Source organism: Sciurus vulgaris (assembly GCF_902686455.1).
Source record: "Sciurus vulgaris genome assembly, chromosome: 5".
In the NCBI taxonomy this organism is placed as follows: Eukaryota; Metazoa; Chordata; class Mammalia; order Rodentia; family Sciuridae; genus Sciurus; species Sciurus vulgaris.
This window is the reverse complement of record NC_136465.1, coordinates 1,054,919-1,076,240: the sequence shown is the minus strand read 5'-3', so window position 1 is coordinate 1,076,240 and position 21,322 is coordinate 1,054,919. Positions and strand designations below refer to the sequence as shown.

Here is a 21,322-nt window from a genome sequence, read left to right as displayed (position 1 = left end):
CTCGTGAAGCTCGTGAGCTCCCTGCTCCAGAGAAGGCATCCTGCGCACAGATCGCAGGGCGCACCCGCCGCTGGCTTCCACCTCCGTCCCACATCAGGAACAAAGGGTGCAACGGACTGTGACACCTGCCCCAGCACCTCCTCCACTGCCCAGCTGCCCGCCCAGGGCCACTGCTGGCTTCGCAGCTTGGGACTCATCTGCAACCACCTAAGCCACTAGCCCAGCCCAACCAACTCTTAGCCAAATTAATGAACATGATCTGGTACTTTCAGGAGAAAGTCAGTGTGTTCGCAAACTAGATGAGCTGGCAATGTCCACCAAGGCTGTCATCCTGAGATGCAGAGGGCTCCAGGGCACCGGCCGGGCACCAGCCACGCCCTGCCCGTGCCCCCCTCGCCCCGCTTTTCCCTCCAGGAGCCCCTCACAGGCACCCAGACGCCGCCGCCGACACCTGGACCAGAGCCTGCGCACCGCGTGGCAGCTGGCCCTCCTCACTGCATGCGCAGTCTCGGCTCCCAGGTTCCTGCTCCACCCACGCTGGGTTCCACACGCACTGGGAACCTGGCAGGAGCGACACCCGCACTACAGGCCTGAAGGCTGGTCTCCGTGGAGCAACCCAATCAGCTCACAGCACCAGGGGAGGACTGTTTCCGTTGAGATGCCTCAGCTCGGAAGGTTTAAGGGATCTGCTCAGGGACGTACCCAGGCCGTCCAGAGAAAACCACCATCTGAGCACCTGAGCTGGTTTCACCTTGACCTGGTGTGGCAACGTCTTTGTGACTCTTTCTCATGAAATGAGATGTATATTCATAAACAACAGAGCAGAACACTCCCCCAGGAGGGTCATCAGACCTGCCTCCAGCTGTGTGGCCAGGCCCGACTCGGTACCCTTGGTCAGCCCTCAGAGGTGACCCTGTCCTTGCTTATCTGTGCCCTGTTAAATTTCCAGGTCCAGTCCAAGAAGATGGAACAGAACCAAACAGAAAGTCTGTGATTAGACCAGGACAAAGAGCAAACAGCAAGGAGCTAAGAGTCAAACCAAACTGTCCCGAAGGTTAGAGGGAAAGGTGGGGCAAAGAGGGAAAGAGAACCTATCCTGGCAGCGTCATGCGTGCAGGTTCAGACTTCCAAGTAGCCTTTATTTGGTACTGGGGATTGAACCAGGGCACTTAACCAGGGAGTGACATCCCAGGTCCTTTTTATTTGTTGAGACAGAGTCTTGCTAATTGCTGAGGGGCTCGTTAGGTTGCTAAGGCTGGTCTCAAACTCATGATCCTCTTGCCTCAGCCTCCCCAGTCACTGGGATTACAAACATTTACCCACATGCTGGTTGAAAAATCGTCTTTATAATAGTAAGATAGTAAGGCTCTGGGAGTTTGAGTAACTTGTGAAATTCCCCAGGGCTACAGTCCCTGCCTGCACTTAGATGCAGGGCCCCTACTCTGAGAGTTCACATCCCAGCAGGGGCGCCTGAGAAGGTGGTGTCACCGTTGTCACACTCCTGGCTGCGGGGAGCTGAAACATGCAAGTCCAGAGCAGAATCCCTCCCACGGAAGGAACAGAGTGGGGACAGGTCAGACATTCTGCCCAAGGCCAGGAGCCAAGGAGCTTCCTGGAAAGGCCTAGAGCCCAGCTCTGCGGAAAGGGAGTGCCGGGCTGGAAGGGCCAGAGGAATGCAGGGGCTGGCTGCTGGGACTTGGTAGGAGGGCGGCCTGGTCACTCCTGTCCTGCAGGGGCAGGCCTTAGAACAAAGGAAACCCACACAGGCAGCCCTGAACAGGGGCTGATCTGGGGCCAGGGGTCCGGGCATGGTGGGGTGGGCAGGAAGGCTCTGTGGCCAGGGTCAGGTAAGGAGCAGTGATGGGGTGGGGCAAGGCTGCAGCTACGGGCCTGTGCTGGACTTCTCCAGGGCACTGAGGGTGATCCTCAGCATGTCCTGTGCAGCCATGCTGCCCCTTTCCCACTCCCCTGCAGACTCAGAGTCACATGGAACCCTGGGAAGATGTTCCTAGGTGGCCACCATTGGTGCAAGGGCAGGGGCGAGTAGGATCCCTGTGTGAGGACTAAGACCACCCTCTGCCCTCCTAGGGCTCCAGGAATAAGCCCAAATCCAGCAGGAGCTAAGGGCAAACACCAGCTTTCCATGGCTGCCCAGGGATTACTGCAGACTCACATCCTGGAAAACAGTTTCCTCCTTGCCAGTCAACTGAGATTAGTTCCCAGGTATTCGGCCGTCTGGCAAAAGGTTGCACCTTACATTCCTTCCTATTAAGTCATGGGGAGAGATGCAAGTCTAAACTGTCCTCCAGGAGCAGAGGGCCTCCCTTGTCCCAGCAGGCACCCCCAGGCTGTGCAGCACATTCCTCCACTTTAGACCCTGGGGCCTGGGCCGGATGCAGAGAACTGTGCCCCTTTGGAACCCTCCAAATCCTACAGAAGAGCTTCAACTTCAGATCCACTGAAAGGTGGCCTGCCACACACAGACAGGGCAAGAGCTCCAGAGCCAGGGATTCTCATCGACTTCACTCTGAAGTGCTTCTGCTGGCTGAATTCAGAGTTCACAAAAGTGACATCTGTGAAGCTCCTCAGAGGATCCAGGCGGCATGCTGAGCAGGGATCAACACTGCTGCTGGGTGTGGGCTGCTTCCCACAGGCCTGCTGAGTCCAGTGCTGGAGAACAAGGCATGAATGGGCTTCCTCATCCCCTCTGCAGCAAGAGGGCTGCCCTGCAGTGGGAAGGAAGCAAGCTGGCCTGGCCCAGAGCAGAGGCCACTGCACAGCCCTAGCAACATCCTACCCACCTGGCCCCCAATATGGCCGGGCTCACGCTTCACATGCTGTGAGGAACAGATCCGCGAGATCCCCACACAGGAACCCTGGACCTGAGAGGCCGTCATCGCCAGCTCTGGATTCCCTGGTGGGGCTACGCAAGCCCACAGACTTCCCACCACCATCCCGCACACACCCTACATTCCCAAGCCACTTGGAGCCACTCTGCAGGAAGGTAGAGCAGGACCTGATTAGATGGGGCCAGACCACTGCCAAGATGTGCTGGAATCCAATGGCACAGCCTGTCCAGAGACAACAGCCTCAGCCTTTGCCTGCAGCTTCCGTTCAGGTGGGCACTGCCACTTCACATGCCAGCGCCTTTCTATCCACCTCCTCATGTTCCTGAAGGGAATCAGAAACCAAACTGAGACCACCACTCTTCTCCTTTCATAAAAAATCAAAGCCCAAGGCATAAGTGTGCACACAACATTTTTATCAAAATACAATTCTTGGGGTGTGGGAGTAGCTCAGTGGTAGAGAGTAACTGCCTGCCATGCACAAGGCCCTGGGTTGGATCACCAGCACCACACACACAAGGGTATTGAAGTATATTTGCATATACACACACATATACACGTATATACATATGTACACGCACAGACACATACACACGTATATATACATATAAGTACATACGGAATCCTTAGGCCTTTCTTGTACACTTAGTTCTTAATTTCCACACTAGACAACCCAGGTCAAAAACCAGCTATAAAAGTGATTCTTAAGTTTTCCTTTCAGTATTATATCTCAAAGTGAACATCTACAATCTTTCCTTTAAAAAAAAAAAAAAATGACATAGGGCAAGAAGGCCTGCTGACCCCCCAGACAGCATGCCCCAGTCAGGACGCAGCCGGTGCCTTCTTTGGGGACCCGGCTCCTTGCACTGAGAGCTCTCAGTTGCTCTGTGTTTCCTTCATTCCATCTGCAACTCCTCAAGATCCTGAGCCCAGCAAGAGCAGAAGAGAAGCCTGCACCTGTGCTGCACGCTGACCCAGCCAGACCAGCTACATGGAGGGCCACAGGCTCCACACACGCTCGCTTACAAACCGTCCACCAGGTACGCACCCCCACCACATGACGGTCACAGCTTCTGACACCACATTCTATGGTATGAAATCACGTCTCATATGGGAAGGTGATACACAAAAAACAAAGAAACTTAGACCTACGATTTTTAAGAAATATTTTGCATGTTTTCCCATTGTTTAATGAAGTATCAGCAACCACAGAGTACTTCCTACTAGCAGGTGTCAGTTCATGATACTAAGAAAGGCAAGAAACGGCAAAAACGGAAAGAAAGAATAACATATCTAAAGTGACTGCTCCATTTTATAGTTAAGATTTTGAAAATTTACACAAAGGGAGGGAGGGAGGGAGAAAAGGAGAGAAAGGAAAGGAAGGGAGGGAGGGAGGGAAGGAGGGAGGGAGAGCAAAAGCAAATCTCCAGGCCTGGCAACTCAGGAGGGCCGTCGGAGGGAGAGTGCTGGGGCAGGCCACAGGGCCTTCTCTGTGCAAGCTGCGCTCCCAGGGTGCTGGTCTCGTTGCAGGGGCACTTCTCTGTGCAAGCTGCGCTCCCAGGGTGCTGGTCTCGTTGCAGGGGCACTTCTCTGTGCAAGCTGCGCTCCCAGGGTGCTGGTCTCGTTGCAGGGGCACTTCTCTGTGCAAGCTGCGCTCCCAGGGTGCTGGTCTCGTTGCAGGGGCACTTCTCTGTGCAAGCTGCGCTCACGGGGTGCTGGTCTCGTTGCAGGGGCACTTCTCTGTGCAAGCTGCGCTCACGGGGTGCTGGTCTCGTTGCAGGGGCACTTCTCTGTGCAAGCTGCGCTCACGGGGTGCTGGTCTCTTTGCAGGGGCACTTCTCTGTGCAAGCTGCGCTCACGGGGTGCTGGTCTCTTTGCAGGGGCACTTCTCTGTGCAAGCTGCGCTCACGGGGTGCTGGTCTCGTTGCAGGGGCACTTCTCTGTGCAAGCTGCGCTCACGGGGTGCTGGTCTCGTTGCAGGGGCACTTCTCTGTGCAAGCTGCGCTCACGGGGTGCTGGTCTCGTTGCAGGGGCACTTCTCTGTGCAAGCTGCGCTCACGGGGTGCTGGTCTCCTTGCAGGGGCACTTCTCTGTGCAAGCTGCGCTCACGGGGTGCTGGTCTCCTTGCAGGGGCACTTCTCTGTGCAAGCTGCGCTCACGGGGTGCTGGTCTCGTTGCAGGGGCACTTCTCTGTGCAAGCTGCGCTCACAGGGTGCTGGTCTCTTTGCAGGGGCACTTCTCTGTGCAAGCTGCGCTCCCGGTGTGCTGGTCTCGTTGCAGGGGCACTTCTCTGTGCAAGCTGCGCTCCCGGGGTGCTGGTCTCCTTGCAGGGGCACTTCTCTGTGCAAGCTGTGCTCACGGGGTGCTGGTCTCTTTGCAGGGGCACTTCTCTGTGCAAGCTGCGCTCACGGGGTGCTGGTCTCTCTGCAGGGGCATTTCTCTGTGCAAGCTGCGCTCACGGGGTGCTGGTCTCGTTGCAGGGGCACTTCTCTGTGCAAGCTGGGCTCACGGGGTGCTGGTCTCTTTGCAGGGGCACTTCTCTGTGTAAGCTGCGCTCACAGGGTGCTGGTCTCCTTGCAGGGCACAGTCAGGAGCTACTCAAGGCCAGCACCCTGCGATCACACAGGTCACTCTTGCTGCCCAACCACACCCTCCACACAAGCACCCATGGCCCATCTGCTTTCCACTCTGGACTTACCTTAAACCATGCCAAGCAGGCTTGGACCCAGAACAACCCTTCCCACAGCAGGGTCCCCCATTCTTCCAAAACTGCACCTCTGAAGGCTTAGTTCATGAGAGCTGTAATTCTACCCCATAAAGGATTAGCAGCGGGGTTCCCCTGTCTAACGTCACTGCACTGAGCTATCTACCTAGGCAAACTACACACAGGGTATGAATGAAATTAAAATGCTCTCAATATCTTCAGACTCTGCTGCATCCTTTCTATTACAAGCTGTGCAATTAAAGAATGATGTACAGCCGGACACAGCTGCACACGCCTGTGATCCCAGCAGCCTGGGAAGCTGCAGCAGGAGGGCTCCAAGTTTAAGGACAGCCTGGGAAACTTACCAAGACCTGTCTCAAAACTTAAAAATAAAATAAAATAAAAGGAGGGTTAGGGATGTAGCTCAGCAGTGAGTCTCTCTGGGTTCAACACCCAATACTGCAAAAAAAGAAAAGAAAAAAAGGGGGGCAGGGGTAGAGGGGGCATGACCTGCCGAACAGCACAGGTCTCTCCCTTTTTATCACTTCCACACTGGCATCCAAGGCTAATGCAGCAAGAGGTGTTGTTCCCATCGCTGCAATGCCTGCAGAGCATCCCCAGCTTAACTCCCAGCACTGCCCTCGGTGGGCACGCTGAGTCCTGAAGAGGGCTGCGCTGGGTGGGAGTGGGGACCCACCACACAGCCACCTGGGCCAGCCTTCCCAAGGCCCGTCCTCCATCTAGAGCTCCCAGCACCTGCCCCTACCTCACCACGAGCTGCACAGGAGGGGCAGCCAACAAAATACCAAGGTGGCAAGGGGAATCCAGAAAGCGAAGCACCAACTTCCCAACAACAGGAGCTATTCTGGGCTGGGGTGTGGCTCAGCAGGAGAGCCTCGGCAAGCTGGGGCCCTGGGTTCCAACCCCCGCAGGAAAAAATCCATTTTGAATAACTGAATCTTGCTCATTCCTCAATGTCTGCAGCTCCTCTCACAACTGGTATGTATGGAGAGACAGACCGACTGACCAGCACCTCACACAAAGGACTCTGTACTGACAGGGTCAGTAAGTCCTGCGTGGCTGTGAGCAGTGGCAGCACGCAGTGTAACTTCAGACGCTGGCGCTGAGGCCAATCAGATAAGCACTGATAGGCCAGGGACATGGCATTTTCTTAAAACGTACAAAGTGTAAATCTCGACTATCTTCTTTTTCAGTGAAACAGGTTTGAAGATACATTTGTAACAGTGAGCAGTGAAAATGCTATCTATTCTACTGCAGGGAAGCTAAGGAGCCCCTGCACAAACCCAGGCCACTGCTTGAGGTGCCACCCACCACAGAGCAGGAGGAAGCTCTGTTGGAGTCGGTGAGAACTTCCACCTCCAGCAAAAGCAAGGTAAGGAACCTGTGGAGGAAGGCCAGGCACCTCTGTGGCCCTCTGAGAACCTGACTTCCCATTCAAAGCCCAGACGGCTGGGCAAGGTGGCCCATGCTTGGGATCCCAGAGACACTGAGGCAGGAGGACTGCAAGTTTAAGGCCAGCCTCAGCAAAGCCGGAAAACCTTGACTCAAAAAGGACTGCGGATGTAGCTCAGTGGCAAAGGACCCCTGGGTTCAATCCCCAGTCTCTCTCTCTCTCTCTCACACACACACACACACACACACACACATTCACTCAGACTTCTACAGTTTTACATTCAAAACTAAGGGTCCCACAGAGGAGGGAATGGAACCAGGTGGTGTTCCAAGGCCCTGCTGACCTAGCGCTTACACCCTGCCTTCATTCTTGAGCAAAGGGCTGTGGAATGCAGGAGAGAGCCCTGCGGCCTCCGACCATCACTACCCACACAAATACCTGTTTTTCCTCACTACCGCCCCTCCGCCCCGTGGGGTGTGGGTTCACCCCAAGTCTCTGTGGGTGCCCTGGAACCAGGGCCCCGGGGCAGCAGTCCTCAAGGGACTGGACAATGCTGGAGTTGAGGGGCTCTCTGGCTCCAGGGATGCCTTCTGGGGGGGGGGGGGGCACTTCCCTGTCTGTGCCCAAGGACAGCCCCTGGAGCTGGGGACTCCCCTGAGCCCGGGGACAGCCGCTGGGGTTGGGAGCTGCCCTGTCTGACCCCAGGGACAGCCACTGGAGTTGGGGGGCTGCCCGCCGCCGCCTGAACCCCTGCCTCCTGCGTCCCGCAGACCTCGGGTGGGATTTAGCTAAAGGGAGCTGGACAGAAGTGCAACTTTTAAAGCAAACAAGAAAGCCCGCGAGCCGCCCAGGACGGGCACGCCCAGGACCCCCGCCCGCCGCGGGCGCAGCACTCACCGTGGGGCCGGGGTGAGTCCGCCGCCGCGTCCGCGTCCGCCGGCCGTCCCGGGCCCCCAGTCGCCCCCCGCCCGCCCTGCGCTCCGGCCCCGCCCGCGCCAGGCGGAGGCCCCGCCCGCCACGATGGGATTGGCACATCCCGGCCGTGCCGAGCGCCCACTGGCCCGAGTGTCCGCCCGTTTCCCGGCCGCTCCCCGCCCTCGCGCCCGCGCATTCTTGCGAGGCCACGTGGCCATGGCACCCCCCCCACCCTCGCCCAACGCCCCGCCCGGGCTGCGCACGCGTGGGAGGGGGCGCCCTGAGGCTGCGCGTCTCGCTCAGGTGGGGACCCGGCTCCCGGCGTGCAGCCCTAGCCCGCGGGAGGGCATCCCCTCTCCCTGCGCGCCCCCAGCTGCGCTCGCGGGGGTCGCTACCGCACCAGCGACCTGCCAGCATCACCCCCTTCCCGCGCACCCCTCGCGGTGCTCACTTGGGTGGGGAGCAGGGCCGACTCGCACGTCTCACCCCACCATTCGTCCCTCCCTGCCGACCACTGCCTGCTGCCCTCGTGGGGTCAGGGCACCCTGGGCAGACACCCCCGCCCCACCAGTGATCCCCAGCGTCCCCCACCCAAGCTGCGCTCACTAGGGCAGGGACATCGGGGTGGCACCACACTCCACCGTGGCCCTGCCTGAGCCGGGGGTGCTGCCCTCGACGTGTGCAGGAGTCCCGGGCTAATGCCGCCCCCCGCCCCCAAGAAGAACATTCCCTCCCTGTGCGTAGTCCTCAGCTGGCTGCCGGGCTGGGGGCGCCAGCGGAATCCCCCCGCCGCCGCGCCCCAGCATCCACCACACCCTGCTCTCTGGGGCCCAGGGCCATATCCCAAGCCACCCTGCGTGCGCCCCTCCCCGCCGGGCCCTGCCCTCTGGCATGGGCAGCTCTGGGACCCGCCAAGTGCAGGACGTTTGGAGTAGCAGACCGTGACTTCACCCACCCCTGAGGCAGCGTTTACAGCTCGCCTGTCACCGGGAAGCCCTCCTCTGATCTAGTCAGCCCTAGAACTGCAGCAACGAAGTGTCAGGAAGACCTGCTATAGAGGACTGCTTTCTTCCGTCTTGCTGGCCCTCTGAGGGGATGGTGCTTCTGAGCTGGGCAAGGACGGCAGATTATCACCACAATTACTACTAAAGGAGGAAACTGAGACAACATTTTCAAGCAAAATGACCTCTGAAAAATGTTACCTACTGCCCGGTCCGTGCAGTCAGCAAATGTGTTCATAGGTCCCCATGTCTCCTCTCACCCAAATCTCTCAAAGCATATGAGTAAATTAAAGCCAGGATTTTAGAACTACCAGACTTGCACATCTCTAGTCCCATTCACTTGTTTTATAGAAGAAATACAAAGAGTTATTTGGCATGCTGCATGTCACAAAATTAAACATTATGAGCCCTTAAGTAAGCTTATGTGTTCTGTAATCATTTATATCACTGAAATTTCTATTGTAAAATCGTAGCTGTCAAACACAGGCGGAGAGTGGTTGAATCAAGTGATAGAGTAAGGGGTGCTCTCGACAGGGTGCTTTAGTAGGAGTGTGCTCCAGGTTACTCCGCAACACTGTCAGAGGCTCACGGCACATCCCTCTGACGGAGACTCTGACACTGTACAGCTGGGGTTCCTGGGGTTCTTCTGACAGCCCTCCTGGAAGGACTCCTACACAGGCACTTAACTCTCCTGGTCACCAGAGGTAGGGAGGTCACCTGCTCTAGTGCTTGCTCTCAGAGCTACAAGAAATCTGACAGTTTTCTCCTCTAGTAGCCAGAGATGGGAGGAAGACGGAACTGTGCCCCAGGCTGTGAGGGGGCCCTAACTTAGCCAGAGTCACCAGGAGGGACCTGGCAGGGCCTGTGGGTAGCGGGGCTGGGCAGAAAGGACTCTGACTTGGGACTTGAACCCACTGTCCTCTGGACACAGCACCACACTTACAAATCCTGAGGTAGAAAAGTTGGGATTTTCCACTGTGATTCCCTCATTGACCCTCAATGATTGAACACTTAGAAATTTAGGGTGTGCGTGTTGCTAGGGATCAAAACCAGGGCCTCGGTGTCCTACCACTGGGCCCACCTCCTGCACTGCTGCTCTGGGGATGCAGTTGCCAACACAGGAACTTTGGGAAACATGTCAAACCATAGCACTTGTAAGTAAACAACTCTTGTAAATTAACAATACAGGTAGTCTAAATAAAAAGGGCAAAAGACATAAATGTTTCACAAAAGATTTACTGATGGCCAGTAGAATAGGAAATGGTGCTCAACGTTGTTATTTTCAGGAAAACCCAAGGTAAGCCCAACAGACGCCAGTGTGCCCAGACGTGACTAGCTGGCATTGAGGACTGAAGCACCAAGGGTCCGTCGCTGAGAGCAAGTGGCAGGAGAGTGTGTTCCACTCAGAACCGCTGGCTGGTGTCACTCCATGGTCCCCACTCAGGTGCTAACCTCAGGCAAAGGGAAACTTGAGCCACCAAGAGACTTTTACAAGCATTCTTTACTCATCAAGCTCAAACTGCCACAAGTTCAAACAGTTCACACAGCCCATGGGCTGAAGGCAGGACTCACACTCGTCCACGTGAGAGACGGCGCCCGTGACAACGGGGCAGAACGAGAGTGTACTCAGCAGCAGAAGCATCTCAAGATGCTGCGCTGGCACATACCAGTGATCCCAGCAGCTCAGGAGGCTGAGGCACGAGGATCAAGAGTTCAAAGTCAGCCTCAGCAAAAGCAAGGTGCTAAGCAACTTGGGGACACCCTGTCTCTAAATAAAACACAAAATAGGGCTGGGGATGTGGCTTAGTGGTGGTTGAGTGCCCCTGAGTTCAATTCCCGGTACCAAAAAAGAACATTGCACTGCACAAAAAGCGGGAGGAGAGGGCATGCGTGGCAGATAGAATGAACTGAATCTGTGATGCTGGGGACCAGGACATCGTGCTCTGGGGGAGGTGCCTGGGAGAGGACGTGAAAGAATTCTGGGGGGTGATGAAAATGTTTTGTGGTACCGACTCTTCGATGTCTTCACTTTGTGAAACATCAGCTAGCTGAATGCAAGAGTAAGGGACTCCAAGGATGCACCCTATTGCTGTGGTCTGAATCTGCCACCCCAAAACCCATGTGCTGCGACTGAACCCCCAGTGTGGCAGCTAGGAAGGAGAGGGGTCTCTGGGAGGTGCTTCCATCACGAGGGCTCCGCCACCATGCCCTGGACAGCATCCGTCCCCCTCTGCCTTCCCTCCCTCCCACTATTCCAGGACCAGCACCCAAGGTGCCATCAGGAGAGTGGAGATGGACCCTTACCACCCCCTGACCCGCAGGCCCTTCCGTCCTGCAGAACTGTGAGAAATGAACTACCCAGTGGAAGTCCTTACAGCAGCAGGAAAGACTAAGAATATTACCTGTCAATAAAAAGAGGTTTTAAAAGCTGGAATGACACTTTTTAAAATTAGTGATTCTCTTCATTAATTAGACACAAATGTCCCTTTATTAACCAACATGTAAGATCCACGTACAGTACAGGAGGTTACCTGTACCCGCAATGGCAGCTGCCCCTGGCTCTGGGTCTCCTTTCCTGCATGGCCATCCTCATGCCCCACACAGGGCCATACGGTCATCTGAGGCCAGGTCAAGAGCTTGGCTCTTCTCAGATAGACCTGAAGTGACTCCTGCCCCTCGTGCCACTCGCTGGGTGAACTCGGGTTGTGAGTCAGTGTCCCCAGGCTCCAGTTTCCTCCTGAGAACAAGTGCTCGCTGTCCAATCAGGCAGCTTTGAAGACCAAGTGCACAGATCCTCAGACCTTCAGAAGGCACCTGAGGCACTGCCAAGGTGGACCCTGTGTCCACACGGCAGCCCCTTCCCGGGTTTGGATGCCAGCTGCATGGTGGCGCCTCAGTTCCTCCTGAGAAGCAACGAAGACGGCAGTGCTTGCTGAGGGGGTCCAGCCCTCTGTGTAGCGAGGTCCCTCGTCAGGGCCACGCACTAAGGGAGCCAATTCCAGACAGTCCAGGTGGCCTGACTCAGGCAGTGGCGTGCGTGGCCCAGGCCCAGGGCCCACCCCCCTCTGCTGCTGAAGTCTCTGTGCCTGCTTCCTGCTGGCTGTTTCTCTGGCTGATGGACCTGCTTGAAGAACTTAGTCAAGGCAGTTGTTCCATAGTGCCTGGACCCAGCTGCTGCTTGGTGAGGGGACAGAATTCCAGCAGCTTTGGAATCAGGAGACTAAGTTGGGAAGAAGCACTGCCTTCCCTGAGCCTCGATAGCTCGTGTGTAAATCACTGGGCTCAAGAGCTCGCAGTGGAGAGAAGTGTTGGCACCTGCCCTGAGTGCAGCAAGCATGGGGAGGACCTCAAGTCAGTGGCCTAGGGACTGTTCATGGTGAGTCATGGGAGAATGTTCAACAAGTGCTGATGGGTCAAAGCACCCAGGTGAAACCTGCGGGTGGACAGACCTCCCTCCAGGGCCACCCCCAGGACAGTGCCTCAGCTTCCACAAGCCCTGGGCAAGCCCAAAGGATGTGTCCATCCTGTGCCACTCTGAATTGCCCTTGGAGGCCCCTGTGCACAGGGAAATCTGTAGGGCTACCTGCACGGACCTCCACTGGCTCTCAGGCCTCTCTGCTTGGCACAAACTATCAGGGCACCAAACAGCGAGGCAGGTGGGTTGCACTGGGCAGGAAGCCCCTCCTCACTGGGGCATGCACTGTCCTTACCTCTGCCCATCGCTCAGTGACCCTGAGGCCCAGTGTGGCCTCCTGCCCTCCACAGGTTCCTCTCAGCAGCACTTTCCCACAAGTCCTTGGCTGGACATGCCTCAGGCCTGTGCCTGCCCATGCTCACCAGGCTGTCTCCTTACTGTGGACGTCCCAGCAGCTGTTCACATGCCTGGCACCAGTGGGGCAGCCTTACAGAGCAGGACTTCCCAGTGAGACGTCAAGGGGAAGCAGGAAGGGCTGCACTGGAACTGATAGCCACGAGGGAAGAGACCCCATGCTGGCACGGGAGCCGAGACGCCAGCCGGGCCCTAGAGCTCGGCTGGGAAGCCTGCGTCACTCAGGGTGTGGCCTTTTGCACAACTGATCAGTGTTCCTCCACATAAAGGTTCTGAAGTAGGACAGCACAGCGGCTCCTTGGAACGAGAGGCAGCCTGGGTGGCAGGCCGCACATTCGTGAGTCTTCATGACAGACAGGACACTCCTGGTGGGCACTTTACTTCTGTGTGGTTCATCCAACGGCCTACACCGATGTAGCTGTTAAAACAGAGAAACGAAGATGACGAAGTCATGATACTATGATTTTTTCCAAAAAGGTCAGTGAGCCACCCTCTCTAAGGTCCAGCAGGACCCAATCACTGTCTCTTGGATCCACTGTCGTGGCATTCATCCCAGGGGTAAGAAGGAACTAGGTTGTGTGGTCAGACGATGGCCAGTGGCTTTCCATGTAGGCAACATCATGGAACATGAGCAAGCAGTGCAGGTGTGGGCAGCTGCTGGATGTCCTGGGTGGGTCCGAATCCCTGGACTACAGGATGTGCGTGTCCCAGGCCTCTGCCTGCCAAGCACCCCCAGCTCCACCACTCTCCAAGCTGGGCATCCCTGTGGAGGTGCCCCCCCTCCTTTGATCACCAGGCTGTCCCCTGGGATTGGCTGTTTTCCAGCTCTCCAAAATGGACGTTGCTTGTCCATACCCTCAGAACACAGAACATGCGGGAAAGTTTCAATGGGAGGAAACAGCAGGTGGATGTTGCAAGGAAAGCAGGCTTCAGAAGATGGGAAAAGGAGAGGCAACAGAGCCCGAACACCCAGCTGCTGAGGCTGAGCGCCCAGCTCACGTGTCCAGCTGAGGGGCCGAGGGCAGGCATGTGTCCAGCCCGCCCTCCACGGCGCCAGCTCTGGTCTTGCAAGGAGGGCGGGTCTGGAGCAGCTTGTTTGTCCTCTGCAGGGCTGTCTCTGGAGGTGTCTCTGGGCGCGTCCCCCGGTCCAGGCCTGGTCTCCTGACTCGGTGCACATGGGCGAGCTTGGAGGCAGTGGGAAGAGCGGGCTAGAACAGCCCCAGACCAGCGCTCAGCCGCAGATCTCCAGGATGTGCCCTTGGGATTGCTGGCCTTGGTCTACTTCCCACCCTGCCCCTACCCACTCCCTTTGGTGGATGGGACAAAGGGAAAGGGGGTGCCAGTGTTTAAAAGAAGGGAGACAGAGGTTTTGGGACCCAGCAAGGACAAGGCAGGGCTCTCACTGATGGTCTTCAAAGGGTCCCTGTCCTCTGGCGGGAGAATGATCCATTGTTCCAGCAGGGTACAGTGCCTTTTTGTTTTCCGAGCTCTCGCAACAACTAAGCCTGTTTTCTGGCTTTGCTCAGTCGAAGCAGGAGGTGGGGGAGGTGGCGGGCAGAGAAGTCTGAGAAGGCAGCTCTCCCATGACCAGAGGCACACCTGTTGGGGGCAGGCAGGGATGGGTAAAGCTCTCATTTAAACAGGCCCCAGGGGGCAGAGAACAGAGACCTTGCCTCCTCACACAAGCATGCTGCGCAAAGCCCCCCATCCCTCTGCCGCTCCCGCCTCCCTCTCCTGGGCTAGGCAACGCCTCTGTGGAACACACCAGGACTGGGCGGCTGGGGCAGGGGGGAGGGGGACACAGGCAGGGCCCCTGCGCCTGCATTCACTCTGCTGGAGCAAGCTGGATCCTCATGCTGCAGCAGGCAGAGGCGGAGCAGAGAGGCAGACAGCCTGCACGGCCAAGGCTGGAGGCGCACCCAGGGAGCACCCCTCACCCAGAGTTGTGCCCAGGTGCCTCTGATGCTCAGAACAACAGCAGTCAAAGCCCATGGCACAGCCCACGTGTTCTGGAGTCACACACTTCTGGCTGGTTTACCTATGATGCAGCCACGGCCAGACTCATTTTAGTCTCGCAGAGCCTTCCGGGAGAGCCAGAGCACAGGCAGGGAGGAAGGAGAAGGACAGATCCAAAGAGACCCAGGAAGGGTTCCAGAAGGAAGGCATCAGGTGCCGCTGAGCACTGCAGGAGGTGAGGGAGGAGGGGCATGAGGAGAGGCCTCAGCATCCCACCTCCACGTTATCCAGCGGTGGAGGCCAGGGCCTCGCTGGCCCGCAGACCACGTGGAGCCCCAGGGAGCAGTTCAGCCTGGCTCACAGCAGCCCCTCCTCATGGCCTCAGAGGTCAGCTGACACCACCCCAGTGTCACTGGGCCAACACGCAGCCGAGCCTCGCTCAGAGCCCTCACACAACTTCCAGAAAGTGAGGCAGGAACTCTGGTGATCCTGCCCGTCTGTCGTGCTGCACAGGTCTGTGCTTCCTCCCGCCCGTGGGCCCTTCATCACAGCCCCAGGCCGTGCTGTACCAGGGAGGCTACAGTAGCTGGCTGAGCACTTCCACTCCTCGCATGATCCAGCACGAGTTTTTATGAGAAGCAAAAACAGGCATTCTCCGCCAAGCATGGTGGCACACACCTGCGATCCAAGTCACTTGGGAGGCTGAGGCAGGGGGAGCACAAGTTCAAGGCCAGGCTGAACAACTTGAGACCATGTCCCAAAATAAATTAAAAAGGCCTGGGGATGTTAGCTCAGAGGTAGAGCACTTGCCTACCATGTGAGAAGCCCTGGGTTCAACCCATAGCACCACAAAACAACAAAAACCAAACCATTTTTACTATCCTGCTTAAAGAACTATTAAAAATTTTTTCAAGAACATTATATTGTATTTTTCTTAACTATGCTTAGTTGTTTAAAAAATCTGCATTTTACTATGAAAAGAAACATACAAAGAAATTCATAAACCATAAATATAATGAACTGTTAGAAAGCCAGCAGTGTGCAGTCAGGCCACAGAGCATCATGGCCAGTCCCCAGTGCCTGCTGGGCCTCTCTACCCAGAGCCTACCCCGTGGGAGACTCGGTCAGGTTCTTTCTGCACTCGACTTGCAGCCTCACCTCGGGTCCATGGAGAGCCCCAGAGTGAGAAGAGACCAATCTGTCCCACCATGTGGGCAGAGAACTTGTTTCAGGTCACATCCAAACTCCTTCCCTGTCCAGGCCACCTGTAACTGACCCCAGCTCTTCTGGGCCTTACATGGGCAGGGGCTCTTCTCAAGAATGCCAATCGGCTCCTGGAAATCAGACTTGATTAAAAGTTGGGGGCAGGCCAGTTAGGTAATTTATCAACTAACCACACACAGTTATTACCTGTGACAAGAACACAAGATGGGAGGTGAGATGTCAATTTTGTGCATAAAACGAAGCAGAACTCTAGCAAAGGGGCAAAGTACTCTGGTTAAACATAGTACAGCAGGCACCAATTTCCTTCCTTCCTCCCAAAACTTGGCCTAATTACTTAAGTTTCTAAATGAAGAGAGAGGGAAGGTGCTCCAGGACTAAATGGGCAAAGTGGGAGGGCCCACTCAAGTCCAGGGCAAGAGGCTCTGGCTCTCTGGGCAGGTAGGAGGTAAAGCCCACGGGGGCTAGCTAGGGTCAGAAGGGGACTTGGTGTCCCTGCAAGGGGCTGTGGGCGGGGCTGAGAACAGCAGGGCTAGTGAAGCTTGTGCAGGACACTCTGTGCCCAGGGCCTCTTCCACTGAAGAGAGGAAGACCTGGCCATCTGGACACAGGACTGTGGGGCAGAGCAGATGCAGTGGGTGGACTGTGAGCCTGCAGCTACATGTCACACCCTCCAGGCCCAGGCCGCAGGGGCCCAGAGCACTGCTTGCTGGGAGCGCAGTGGGAACCATGCGTGCTGAGGTCGCAGGGCTGTGAGATGGAGTGGGCAGCAAACCTGGCAGCCCGCTCTCACACTCCTGCTGAGCGCCAACCCCCGCCTCTCCTCTACTGCGAGTCCCAGACTCGCAGGACTGAGCTCCATTTGCATCCTAAAAAAGTTTGATTTTGTTATTTGATCTAAGGCACCTGCTTTTCTTTCCCAGAAGCACAGTTGTAAAGACGCCTCTGATTTTACACTGAAATACGCATACCCACAGTTGTCATCACTTTCCTGAGCTCTAGAGAAAAGGGGCAACCCTAACACTGTGAGAGAATCGGGGCGACCTGGAGAGGATTAGGTATGCTGAAGACGTGCAACGCGGTGCAGTCAATGGAGAGAAGGCAGGCCTGAGACTTGGTGCTCAGCGCAGGTCCTGGCTGACTGCGGGGCCTCTGCAGAGGGAGGAACCAGGACTCAAGCTCCTCACTGCCACTGCTGCACTGCACTACACAAAGGAGGCGAGAGAACACTGCCTCTGGGTAGAGCGACCCCCACATAAGAGTCTCCAGAGATCCCTTGGGACATGAGACCCTCTAGGCCTCTGAGGCCTGGAACGGCCTGGTGGGCTCTGACCGACCGGGCAGCCTCACAGGATTCATCTGAGTTTGGATAATGATGCTGAGAGGACGATTTTGTATTTTAAGACATCCCAGGTCTTAAAGATGGGGCCGCCCTAACGTTTCCAGAACTCCAGCGTGCATGAGGTCAGGCCTTTGAACCTGCAAAAGGGGGAGTGTAGGGAGGGACAGGTCACCCAGTCTTTTGCTTATACAGCTGCCTTCAGAGCTGAGCCAGAAGCAGAAGACTCCATGCAAGATGGCCCAGGTCACTGGCAACCAGCCTGCACCTAGCTTTGCCTCAGGACAGAGAGGGGCTCACACAATCTGCAACATGCAGGTTGGGAGGATGCTGGGCAGGGGGAGGCAGGACTTATCCACCAATCAGGCCACTTGGACAGAGCTTCTTTCAAAGGAAGTTGTTCCTTATGCAAAATCAAGCAGAAGGCAAGCTGTGCCATGAACACACAGCCCCTCCCTGCACACCCTGCACAACCAGCAGAAGAGCTGGGCTGGGCACCCACCTGACCAAATGCTGGTCCATGGCAAAGATCAAGGGCCAAGGCCAAGCAGAGAATAGGTGGGCTGCAGCTCTGGATGGTTATTGCATTACAAATCAAAACTGAGACTGCTCAGAAGCATTGGCTTGGTTAAAAATAGTGATACCTAGTACATGTTAACTTATTTTCTAAAAATGAATCAGTCCAGCAGGAGAGTAAACTGCATAGTTTTCGTCTTCTTTGTGCAGCTGATCAGAAGCTGGGAGGTACTTCTGCAGGAGGGGTGCTTTGTGGTGACCTGAGGCTTCAGGTTGGTGTGAGACATGATGGACAAGATATTTGGGTCTGTCACTAGCATGTATGGAAGCCCAGAATAAAATCCTCAGTGCTGGAAGAAAAAGAGAGAGAGAGAGAGAGAGAGAGATATTTGGGTCTGGCTGGAGACAAGCTCTGGGGACCTTCCAGGGTAGCGATGTGATGTGTGGCCAGGGAAGTGAGTCTGTCTGGGAAGAGTGCTGGATAGAGATGTTGAAAAGATGAGGGAGACAGGCGGGGGATGGAGGAGGGCCACAGCCCTCTGCAGGATTCCAGGAAAGAAGGCACTTCGGGGGGAAGACGGGCCCTGCAATGCTGCCACAGCAGGTGCAAGCAAAGCCAGAATGGAACCTGCCACCCAGCATGTGGGCCATGGAGCAGCTGTGTTTGAAGTGGAGGCCACACACAGTGGTGGGGTCGAGGAAGGGGCAGTGTGTGCAGAAAGGCCTTTCAAGTGGTCTTCTCCACAGAGGAGAAGGGTACTCGCTGGTGAGCTGTGATGTGCTGTGATGACAGAAACTCACAGCATGCTGGGGGTGGCCCAGTGCCACCAAGTGGATGTGAGACCACTAGGCAAGAGGTCCCCACGTCGTCACTGGGGACCTTCCAGTGCCCAGCACAGAGAGTGGCATTCCACCACCCCCGGCCTGGAGCCACGAGTGCACAGGTCACTCATGGCGACATGGTCCTACTTGCAGTGTACTGGAGAGTGTCCCTCAGCACAGGAGGCTGCTGGAGGGAAGCATCCAAGGTGTGGAAACCAGTCCTGCTGAGAAGCCAAGCTCTGTGAGCACTGACAACGGAGGGGTTTCCTAGCAGGATGGGCTGAGATGCAAGAAGCCGAGTGGAAAGAAGATGCTCCCTCCGTGGTAAGAAGGGGTAACGAGATGACCGGTGCGCACGCTTCACTTTGCAGAAGGTCCGAGGAATCAGGGGATCCCTGCTCGTGTGTAGGAAGCCACGAAACATTTAAGATGGCAGCATTCCCAACTCACCCATAAGTTCAACCCGGCATCAGTGCCATCCCAGTGCCTCACGGGCGGCAGTGAGGGAGCAGGGCTGGCCTGAGTCCCTGGTTCCCAGACGCCATCCTCACTGGAGAAGCTCTCAGAGGGCAGAGAGGCTTCCTCTGTTTTAGAAAAGGAAGTGCTCTAACACCAAGGAACAGAAGAGGACGGTGGACCGGCTCGCGCAGGTCCCACTTGCAAATCTGGGCATGGTACAAGACAACAGTGAATTATAACCTGAGGCGAGAAGAGCCAAGGACCATGTTTACATAGTCCAGCCAAAGGTGTGAAGCTCAAGTCCATGCTGTCCAAAGCTGACCAACTCGGCAGAGGGATACTTCATGACACCACAGCTAGTTTTCTTCACATGCGAGGTCAGGGTGCCCTCCACCCACCGTGGCCCGGTCCTTCCTGTGGCACTGGCTTGTGCAGCACTGCAGGACAGGCTGCTGGCCGCCAGTCACAGTGGAATCCAGACACTCAGGCTGTCACTACAAAAAGAGAATGGAGATTTCTGCACGTTCCACGTCACCGAAGGTGAACATGGCTAGACGTGCATGTTTTTACTATCAAAATGGTAATATGCACAGTATGTGTTAATCACTAAAAAAGGGGAAATTCATTTTAAAAGAAGGAATGGGGACTGAATAAGATCTCCTAGGACAAAACAGACAGAAACTTAGACAGAGGTGCCCCTAAGAACTGGCATGCATCAGTCAAGGCCAGAAGTTTTCTTTGGTGTCCTCTTAAGTGGGCTGAGACCACATATCTGTGAGCCACGCTGGGCAGAGCTCAGGGCTCTGTCCTCCTGCAGTACCATGTCTCCCAGGACCCCAGGCATGGGCAGCCTCACAGGAAGGCCAGCACACTGCACTCCCAATGCAAAGTGGGGTCTGAGGCGGAGACGGGCAGCCTGGTTTTGAAGGAACCCAAAGAAAAGTTAGCAGGCTGGTGCTTCTCTGTATCTGATCCCAGAGGGGCAGTAGCCCATTCCAGGAACTCCTGTCCAGTCCCCTGCCACTGCTCTCCAGGTACCTGAGGCACAGCAGGCAGCTCCAGGGAGACCCTGGCCAGCAGGAGCTGGACTCTGCCACCCTCCATGCTGGGCACGACCTGCAACTCACATGAGGTGCGTTCCTTCTGTCCTGCTGAGGCAAAATGGGAAGGGATCTCGCGCAACTGGGCACGTCTGACTGGTACCCTTCAACCTTGTGCTGCTGGTGCTGACCAGGGCCCGTGAAGACCACCCGCGGCACTCCTGACACTTGGTGGCAAGCCATGAGCCTGGGGTCTTGGCTCTGAGCGTCACTGGGCAGCCTTGGCATTGCCCTACGCCCTCCAGCCACATGCCAGCCTTCGTGGGGAGTAAGCGCACTGTCAGTGCAACACTCAAGACACTCTCACAGGAGTGTTCAGTGAGCCACCCACTCACGGGCGAGTGGTGCACCGAGGCCCACTCTGCGTGGGAGGGGGCAGCCCCAGCAGATCTCACTCAGCCTTGTGCCTGCCAGGGTTTCTCCCCAGCGCCCCTGGCTGGGACAGTCCTCAGTGACTAGTGCTCCGCAGAGAATGTCAACTACGGCCACAGGCCGGGTGGGACGCTGTGTGGGGTGGAGCTGGCTGCCCTGTGGTGGTAGACGTGCCCTTAGCAGATGTCCTCTGGTCGCTGTGGGGCTTGCCTGTTTCCTGACAGATGCCTGCTGGGCAGACGTGTGACAGCCATTCCCTGGCTCCAACACCCCCACCCATCCTGGGTGTCCTCCCAAGCGGGCACGGCAGCAACTGGAAATGCGCCAGGAGGCCAAGCAGGACTCACCTGGCGGCCTGGAGCCAGTGACCACCTTCTGAGGCAGGGCGTGAAGGTGGCTGTTAATGGTAATGCCACTGTGGGGGCCGAGTGGCAGGCCTCTTGCCCTCACCATTGCCTGGTGAAGGGCTGGCAGAACCAGCCTAGGCCCTCTGGACTCCTGCCATCCCTCTGCCCCCTGAGCACCCAGCCTTTTTCCCTCCAGGGATGCACACACGATGGAAAAAGGGGCTGGGTCCCTATGTGACATTGAACCCACTGCTTCTTGACCTTGGATCTCCTGCCTCCAGAACCAGGAGTGATCAGTCGCGCTTTTCTGGTGACCCAGTCTCGGCAGCACAAGGACTGAGTCCGTGGGAAGCACCCATCAGGCACCACACACAAGTCACGTGCTGATGCGCCCAGGTGTGGGCATGGCCATGCACGCAGCAGCTGTGCCACCATGCGCAGCCACAGCCGCGCCAGCCTGCAGCGCCCCAGCTGTGCGGTG

General features: G+C 56.5%; 2 protein-coding genes across 5 annotated transcripts in view; both read right to left on the bottom strand.

Moving 5' to 3' along the window:
• The window catches only part of ARHGEF10 (Rho guanine nucleotide exchange factor 10), a 115,325-nt gene extending 107,424 nt beyond the window's left edge, over positions 1 to 7,901 (bottom strand). Inside the window, 1 exon segment of the mRNA XM_079142911.1 lies at positions 7,862 to 7,901. The gene's annotated coding sequence lies outside the window, so the exon portion shown is untranslated.
• A 5,014-nt stretch (positions 7,902 to 12,915) lies between these two features.
• CLN8 (CLN8 transmembrane ER and ERGIC protein) overlaps positions 12,916 to 21,322 on the bottom strand; it is a 34,665-nt gene continuing 26,258 nt past the window's right edge. For 2 of the 4 annotated variants that reach the window (XR_013764254.1, XM_079142927.1), the window contains one exon: positions 12,916 to 13,127. Coding sequence is in view for 3 of the 4 variants with exons in the window: in XM_079142927.1 (XP_078999053.1) it covers positions 12,927 to 13,127 (201 nt within the window). In the remaining variant the exon portion in view is untranslated. The other 2 variants (XM_079142926.1, XM_079142925.1) reach the window with 2 other exon arrangements.